This window comes from Dioscorea cayenensis, chromosome 4, assembly GCF_009730915.1.
Source record: "Dioscorea cayenensis subsp. rotundata cultivar TDr96_F1 chromosome 4, TDr96_F1_v2_PseudoChromosome.rev07_lg8_w22 25.fasta, whole genome shotgun sequence".
Classification (NCBI taxonomy): Eukaryota; Viridiplantae; Streptophyta; class Magnoliopsida; order Dioscoreales; family Dioscoreaceae; genus Dioscorea; species Dioscorea cayenensis.
The window spans coordinates 21,233,489-21,242,994 of NC_052474.1; the positions used below are offsets into that span (position 1 = coordinate 21,233,489).

The 9,506-nt window shown below is 34.1% G+C and overlaps 1 protein-coding gene across 1 annotated transcript; it reads right to left on the bottom strand.

The window, feature by feature from the left end:
- Positions 1-120: 120 nt before the first annotated feature.
- LOC120258521 (CMP-sialic acid transporter 3-like) lies at positions 121-8,335 on the bottom strand. The gene is given in 16 exon segments (XM_039265963.1): positions 121-485; positions 740-799; positions 893-944; positions 1,056-1,129; positions 1,211-1,344; positions 1,466-1,573; positions 3,284-3,353; positions 3,838-3,915; positions 4,075-4,197; positions 4,467-4,526; positions 5,383-5,427; positions 5,592-5,669; positions 6,030-6,086; positions 6,855-6,971; positions 8,143-8,221; positions 8,223-8,335. Coding segments are annotated over 15 exon segments (1,218 nt in total). The 5' UTR covers positions 8,315-8,335; the 3' UTR covers positions 121-485; positions 740-748.
- Between the last annotated feature and the right edge of the window lie 1,171 nt (positions 8,336-9,506).

Consider the following 9,506-nt stretch of genomic DNA (forward strand, 5'->3'; position numbering starts at 1 on the left):
CACACATGGTAAGTTTAACATCTAGTTTTGTAGATAAAAGTGAAATAATAAAACAAAAATAAGACAACTTATGGCCAGTTAAAAAAGGCATTTTCTATCAATTTAAAGTGAATAATCATATAAAAGAATTTAAAGATCTTGATTGCTTCCAATGCTTGCTGCACTGTTGAAAGAGCTAAAAATGACAACATCTCTTCATTGCAGCAATGAGAGAAGAAGATATAAACCAAAACTTAGTACAAAGAATATGACAATATAATGAATCTTCACAAAAACAACATATATAAAAGTAAACAAAAGATTTTTTAAGAAAAAAAAAAAGTAGGAAATGCCGCAACATCACAGTAAAAAACAGCACCTTGCATGTCTTCTTCTTTACTTGCCACTCTTGTACTGTAGTATATAGTTTACTTCTTGCACAAGTGCACTATATCTAAAGCTCAGCCTCTAAGCTCATCATTCTTTATGCTTGCACATTGGAAAGGCTACACCATGAACAGAAAAGAACTCACCATGGTTATGACTTTGTTTTCTTTTTTTATCTTTTATTTTCCTATTTTGGAGTGATATGTTTAATATTCTACTCAGAAAATAAATTCGATTTACAGGCAGATAGTTTTTGGGAAATAGTCATTATAAGTTACACATGTAATAATTTGCTATTCTCCTTATATGCATGCAATTGAAATTGTAAAAGCAACTCAAGTTGAACAAATAAAAGAATGGAGAAAAGACTCACAGATCAAAATTAAGTTGGGAGAAGGGGTTGTCTTTCATCAGGTCCAATGCGATGACTTGCCTGAAGAAAAAGAAAAAAAATAAAGACGCAAAATTTAGTTCATTGCAATTATATATAAAAAGGCTTCTAAATAGTAAAAGGTTTATCTTTTACCTCTTCAGTAGCACCAGCAGCTATATTAATGAAGGATGATGCTTCCTTTGACCTGTCCGACACATGTGTCCTCATTAAGTCAATTTGGGCAAACTTAAGTTACGAAATAAATGAAAACTTAAAATATCTCTAAGTGAACATAGAATTGTAATTCCAGTTTAACCTTGTATTTTGAGACTCCATTTCTAGTGATCCATTGGGTGTCTCATCTTTGACTTTTGCAAGTGGGGAGAAGAACTGAGAAGAAAGGTTAACTTTCAGAACATCAACAAAATAATCTGTAAATCAGAATGGCAGAGAAATAAAAATGGCTATTACCTGGTGCATCGATATAAACACTATTGAGATGCCCAGCATAAAATTAACTGTCAGAGTGTGACCGAATAATGCAGCAGATGCAATGCCAGTAAAAATAGTAGCCACTGTTGATGAATATTTCTTCAAAATTGTGTCTGCATGCATCAAAGACTGGTTAAACATAATTTAAAAGAAAGATATGCTGAATAATTTAATACGTAAACACCATCTGCAAGACATCAATAAGCAATAACTCATCTATCATAATCCGCGTACCAGCATATTTAAAGAAAAATGATGATAATATGCCTTGTGCAGCATTATTGCAAATCAGAAACATTGTGGCCCTGGAGTGACCTTCAAGGATGTTAAAGCTACCAGGTCCTGCGTTCCAGATTGCATAGCAAACATTAAGAATTAGTTACAGCAAGATATTGTGCATTGATATAAAAAAAAATTTCAACATCAAGGTACAATATTTGGTGAAAAGAAACTAAGAATTTAGCATGGCTAGTACCCTGCTGTTGTACAACTCACACACCTGTTAATAAATTTTTATAACATTTATATTTTGGCATAAAAAAATGTTCAAACCCCAAAAATTCATAGGTAGGGGAAAAGAAAAAGATTATTTCCAATTATCTTCAGTTATAGATACAGTTTAGATTCAGGAAGATTGAAGCAAAATGACTAAGCAGCCATTAAATAGAACAGCAATGAACACAACCATTTGGAGTGTTGACTACTTGTTGACGTAAATTAGCATTTGGAGTGTTGACTACTTGCTGATGTAAATTAGCATTACTTTAGAGTGCAGGTACTTTCCTCAGCTTGGTAAGGCACTATAACTTTTTTTCATCAATTCTGATATTATGCTCTTTAAAGTATTGTAAATGTTTAATTCCCAAGTCAGTATGGAAAAAATGGGACACTAAAAAATTGGATGTAGTGATATCTAACCAGAGAATTCGTATCTGTCACATCCAATCCATACAAGATAGTGGTAAATAAAATCTATCACTTTGCATCTACAAAGTTATACATTCATGTTATTGATGAGAAAACAACTTCCATAGCATAATTTCACAAAATGCTTACAGGTGTGTATGTATCTGAGTTTTAACACCTACACTTGTCGAGACTTGCTAAGGGTAGAAGGTTGCCAACAGAATGTCACAATTTGAGCAAAGAATGTAAAATGAAGGGGAAGCAAAGTAAAACTCATGGCAATAATTAGCATAAAAATAAAGCAGCATCAACCAGATGGGGCTGAAGCTTACAAGCATCTTAGTGTCCAATAAACACCTTCATCAATTGATTAACTCGATAGCAATTCACACCAGAAAATACACTCAGGTCTCATAGAAAAATGGATTTTAAGAAAACTAGATAAAGGATAAGTATGAAGATAGTCAACTTATATAATTAGATGATGCAGGAGGGCTGTCTATTGCATGTTCCTTTGTCAGCACAAAAAAAATAAAAATAAAAAGGTTAGGATCTTCAATGCAATTCCTAAAGAGTCAAATATCAAATTCAATTTAATCTGGCATGTACTGTTCTAATCAGACAAGAATAGAGTGAAGAGTATATAGTTGCAATTGTTCGCCACTTTCTGCTAATTTTATCCATACATTTTCTTCAAGGGAACAACAACACTTCATGGTGAAACAGAAAATCAGTTGAGCAATTAAAGTACTATAAATGGGTGCATTTTTCCCCATTCCTGCAACAAGTGTCTCAATTGTAGGTTAACCAATAAAAATCAAAGGTCTTTACCAAAAAAATCTAGCTTGCTGAACAGGCCAGACAATAATTATTCATATTGGCCATGACTCAATCTAATGCGGATGGGTTGAAAGCATGCACTGAACCTTAAAGATTACTCCTTAAGGAATTCCAACTACACTTTCTTTAGAATCCATGAAATAGGCACCATGCAATAAGCTGTCAAAGTAATTGATCCTTTCATAGGACAGGCATAGATACTGACAAATCTGTGGTTGCCATAAGAAAATTCACAAAAAGATTGCGTGCATAGGTTGTATGTAACTTTTCATTAACAAAAAAATTAACTAGCATAGAGTTTGGTACCTTTGATGATTGCAGTTATAACAATGCCAAGAAAATTGAAAAATGCACCATAGCCATACAAAAATAAGTTCTGCAAAGGGGAAAAAATTCAAATTGAAGCACCCAAAGCAAAATAAAAATTAGAAACAATGGACCAAGAAGTTGCTAATATACATTAAAAAAAAACAGTTTCTGTCAAGTGGTAAAAGTAAACTTTAAGTCAAAACAGTTATCTTTCTACTAAACAAAAGAGACTCCAAAGGGTGCATTTGGTTGTGGAATAACTCTTATTAGATTGTACTAGATTTAATTTTCTAAAATAATAAATATAATTACAAGTTGATGATTAAAAAAATTATTAAACTGCAATAAATATCAATCAAACCTGGGTTAACTTTGTTTCCCTCTAAAAACAAATTCAAACTTCAAAATTCTTAACTCAAACTATTTCAACCTTATTCCACCCCAAACAAAACAACACCATAAAGCAATAGTATCAATCGCCTAAAGAGTGTCATTTACACTATATTCTACAAGGCAATCATCAAGACACTAGAACTACAGTTACAGAATACCTGAAGATAGATGCTTGTCTCAAACTGGCTTTTTAACGCATACTCATTGAAAACTGAGGCCATTGATGGCACAGTCACCTGAAAAATTAGATATAGATATAATGCATAAAGAGAACAGAATCAAGAGGAATACAAAAGTACTCCTCAACCTACTAATAAACTAATCAAAAGATCACACAAGAAAAGCTCTCATCCAAATTATTATGCAAAGTATCAGTAGCAATTCTGAGGACTCACGAAAATCAACGTGTAAATGTATGCACCCGTTGAAACAGGAAGACCAAGTGCTGTAGTACCCTCAGGCAGAGATTTAAGTTGATTAACACTGATTCCAATAAGCAAAAGTGCAAGAGCCTCCCACTGCCAAAGATAAACAGCAATCTCATAAAGGCTAGAACCATTCAGGCCAAAAGCCATTTATTATTTCATCAAATGACTTATCACTTATTAGTTACCACATTTTTAAGAATTTCTGAGATCAACAAAATGGAGATATTTGATTGCAAAAATACCAAGAAAGAGTTGCCCATAGCATAGCCATATTGAGTCATCATCCTAAGGATGGCAAACTCTCTACATGCCTCAAAATATAAAGTATAGGTCTGTTAACAACACAGAACCTAACTAACCTGAATTACAGAAAAACGTCTTTTCATTATCATCTTTAAGAGGAGAGCAATCACCAGTACCTGCACATTATTTCAAAGTAAAAATAGTGCGATAATATCTTATTGTTCAAAGTGTAACTAAATGTAATAACATATGTAACATAATGTACTAAAAGGATGACTCCTAAACATTTAATAGTTCATGGTTAGGAGATTTAAATTGTCAACATAGCATGATTTTGTGTTTGAAAGCATCAGAAAACAGATTCAAGAGAATTAGGATAAGTACAAGTTAACTGCCCAAATTCAAAAGTATTCCACGGTTAGGTCAGAAACAACACTTAAGGGGCCTAACGAGTAATCAGAGGTATTGCATACATCAGACAACAGATTTCTTTTAACATCAGTCTTTGCCATGCATAGAAATTATGACCAATAAATAACTACCAAATTATAAATAAAAGAAAGCAAGAAGACTCCATAACCCTTATTCTTTCCAGGTGGAAAAGTATAATTTTCACTACAACAATCCATACAAGAATCTCCAAAGCCAGGTTTCTGTAAATAAACCATTTGCATGCATTTACTAATTTACTTCAAAGCAATTCAAAAAAACCAAGAAAATGAAAATAGAATCATGAACAAAGATACAGAAAGATCATTTAGGAATCACAATGAGAAAATCATTTATGCTCATACAATTGATTTATAAAATTTAGCATAGTCAAAAAATTAATATAAAAGCAAGCTGAGTATGGAAGCCTTAAAATTCACAATGATCAACAATAAAAAAAAATTGCAGCTGCAGAATACTCCAAGTTAAATGCATATTTTTCGGCCAGCGAATTAACTGACAAGCCAAAGAATAAATCTCAAGAAATAGACATTCTATAACATCCGTGAGAAAGTCAATGTCAACCCCAACCCAAAGTAATACCTTCAGATTGCTCAACATTTTCACAGTAGCAGGGTTAAAGTATAGCTGCGTAAACAAGTAAAATAATTAGAAAGAAATCAGATAAATGTAAACCAATGAGTGCAGCAGTTCACAAAACTTGTCAGCACTTCTAAATAATTAAATCAAGTGTTCCAAACATTTCCAAACATATAACTCTATATGGAGTAAAGGAAGACATTGGATTTTACCTGCATTATGAATTTTAAATAGTTGTTTATTGCATACAAGAGTGCTGGAACAGCAAGAAGAACATTACTCCGAGCTGCCTGCAACAATGCAGATAAGATGGCATTTTAACACTAATTTGCAGCACAAAAACATATTATAGCCCCTTTGAGGAAATTCTTCCTAAACCAAATGTGAGACGATAATGAAACCTAGGGCATCATGTATGCTTATTGATAAGAAAATCAACTAAATTCTAAATATCTGACTGATAAGTGATTCAAATAAACAGAAATGTCATTTCCTTCTTTTTGCACAGAGATATGTTTAGCAAATCATAGGAATTTAACCATATGCAATTTAGATCAACCATACTAAACTTGTGCGGTTACAATCAAGATATCATACTAGATTTCTACTACCAGGAAGCTATCACGCAGTCAATTATGAGGAAATCATACCTGCACAAAAGTAGAAAGTGAAAGAAGTGGTTTTTCTCCAACTTTTTGTCGTCTTGCCTATGAAACAAGGAACAAAGTTAGATGAAATTATCACGGCATAGTTATAAGAAAATATAGAGACAAAAGCTAACAATTGGCCATCAAATGCATGATACTTTCTACTTGGCAAAGGTTTACTTGTTTACATCCTAAAGGTGGCAGCAAGCATACCAGTAACAAATATAAATGTGCCAAATTATGCTAGTGGAGGAACACAGAAAATCCATAACATGTTATTTGAACCACAAACATGATAGGTAGCCAATAAAGGAAAAATTAATAAACTCTAGAGTTATCATACAACAAGTTTTATCATAAAGAGAAAAAAAAAACTGCCTCAAAAGGGCTAACTCATGACCAATCTGGAGATACATATATTGATAATGAGTTCATTATATACTAATCACGTTACTGTATTTGCCATTCAGCATTCTATCCTGTCTGTTGGGTGTGCACCTTTTAGAATCAAGACAGAACAGGTCAGAGAAATTACTGTTAATCATGTTATATAGACTACACATGCATAAGCACACCCAACTGCCAATCCATACTGAACAGTGCATCAGCACATGCACACAGAAAAATACCTGAGACTAAAGGCATAAGGAATTAATAGTACCAAAACATCTTTCAAATAAGCTAAAGAAATAACAAGTCAATAACCAATGTAACTGACAATCCAATCTGTTCAGTGTCATCTATATCATCTGAAATTAATTTAGAATCTTGAAAAATGATCAACTTTGTAGGTGCATCTTACAAAATCATAAGATAATAATAACGAACCTGCAATAATAGCATGACGATGGCAAAGATAACTTTTGCTGCCTCTGTCAAAAAGTTAACACTGATGGGACTAAACATAAAGCGCCCATCTACCTTAGACATGTAAACTAAAATTGGCTGCAGCAAGAGAAAAAAAAATTGTCAAATGGTGTCAATGTCAAATAGAGAATAAGATAAAAGAGCCAAGTAATTGAGACAAGCCTTGTTGATGGAGATTTTTGAAATATATGCAAATGATAAGAGAAAGAAAAGATTACATGCCTTCTGATGGCTTCCCAATGAACATTAAAAAGGACATATAAGCATCAATTCATAGATAGAGGACACCTCTTCATCTTCCACAATATTTTATAAACCCTATTGAAACTTAAAAGGCTGTTGCAGGTCCCCTAAGAAACCATGAGTAGCATCAGTCTCTTTGCTCTCCAAGAGAAATTCAAATTTCAAGGCTTTAACTTAAAATTCATCCTGGCAATTAATTCTTATTCTATTTTATTTTATTTTTTTATTTTATTTTTTTACTACCTATGTAACACATTTGAAACTACAATCCAGACTCAAAACCATAAACAAACAACAACAAAGTATTAACTAATTAAAGAGCCATTAGGCCAACTAATATATAACCTCCTTCACTCGTCTTTTACCCGCATCATCACTTCATTTACATTCTATGCATTCATATAATCTTCTATCACCTCCATTCATGCCCTTTTTAGTCTTTCATTTATTATTTTGGTAATACAACTTGAATGCTCACCAATTCTTTCTCTTAGTTTGTACAACCCCACTAAACCATGCAAGGAATTGTCCGCTTTTAACCCGTCCCATATTGGACCTCATGATTTCTCCTATAAAATGCTTCTCACATATTTTGGTCCAAATCATACATACAAGCACAGAATTTTTATCCCCCGCCATTCTCCCATTTTATGGGTGAAAAGGCTTAGAAGATGATGTAGTACATCAGTCTTGTGAATTACGCCTAAGAATTCCAAAAAATAAAAAATAAAAAATAAGAATAAATACTTTACATCTCTTCACCAAAAGATATCCCCAACCATGTCCTTGAACAAAGGTACAAGATTTAAGGCTCTTTTGCTGCTAAAGTTTCGAATTATGATTTTGTGCCAAAATGAGAGGCTATAATTAACTAGTCTCCTACATGCAATGAGCCAGTGCCCACGCTCATCACTCCCTATATCCTTTAAAAATACACAAAAAGAAAGAAAAAAGGAAAAGCTTTCCAAAACACAAAAGTAAAACGGGTGATGAACGAATATATCACCTGAAGACCAACCAAGACGCAATCACCAACAACCAATAAGACATTGAGCGCTCGCTGCTTCGACGACACCTTGCTCTCTATGCCTATCATACGCCCTCGAGATCGCCTTCGTCGAAGGAGAAAGCAATTTGGAGTGGCAAACACTGCACTCCATCATCCCGTTCTTCATCATCCCAAAACCAATCAAATCACTCACCTACAAAAAAACAAAAAAAAAAACCCCAAATCCACCTCAAATCCAACCCAATTCCCCCTAATCACACCCTGATCCCTCTCTTTCTCATCCCAAATCCCTAGATCTCGCAATAAGAAAACAAACCTAAGATCAAAGACGAAAACAGATCTGGATCACGGATCTGGGAATCAAACACAGCTCCACCTCAACAGATCTACAGATCTCCATCAAACCCTAGCTCTCCGGCGCTCATCGGCATCGCCAGCGAACCCTTCTCCGATCCAGAGAGCAAGAGCGATCTCGAGAGAGAGACGGGTATTTATAGGGTGGAGGAATGTGAAGGTCTCTTTAGCTTCGATTCTAAAACAGTCGCTGAGCTTTCTCTTCTCCTTCTCTCTCTTTGTTATTGTCACCCCCGCTTAGTGGAAATTGCACGCCTTTGCCTCGGGATTCGGATTTTTGGGGTTTGGATCTCGAGGTAGATGTGCGGTAGATGATGCGGGTGTTGAGGTTGGGAATTTTTCCTAGGTGGAGGTCTCTTTAGCTTCGATTCTAAAACAATCAGTGAGCTCTGTCAAAGATTGTAAATGGACTAAACAACTCGCAAGCTACTCGAGACTCGTTTAAAAAAAAATTATTTATTAAATAATGAACTGAGCTTAAGTCTCAAACTGTTTTATTTGTTAATACTCTTAAGAAACTTGAGTCTTGAACCGTTTTATTTGTTAAAGTTCGTAAAAAAACTTGATACTGTACTATATAATAATATAGCAATTTAAATATTTTTTAAAATCATCATTGTAGTTTATGTCACAATGATTGAAAACACTGTAGTACATGAGCTGTAGCTGCATCATTATAGCAAATTAGTGTACCAGTATACAATATAGTTATTATACTGTAGTTATCCTAACGAGCTCGAGCTTGATATTTCCTTAGCAAGAAAAGCTCGAGCTTTTTAAAAAAGTTTGAAATAGACTCATCTCAAACTTGAGTTCAGTTCAGATAGTATTGAGTCAAGTTTGAACATACCAAAACTCAGCTCCATGTTACGTTAGTTTTTTCTTCATCTCCTCTCTAGGTTATAGTCACCCCATTTAGTGGGAATTGCACGCCTTTGCCTCGGGATTCGGGTTTGAGAGTTTGGATCTTGAGGTGGGATGTGCGGTAGAGGATGAAGGTGTTGGGG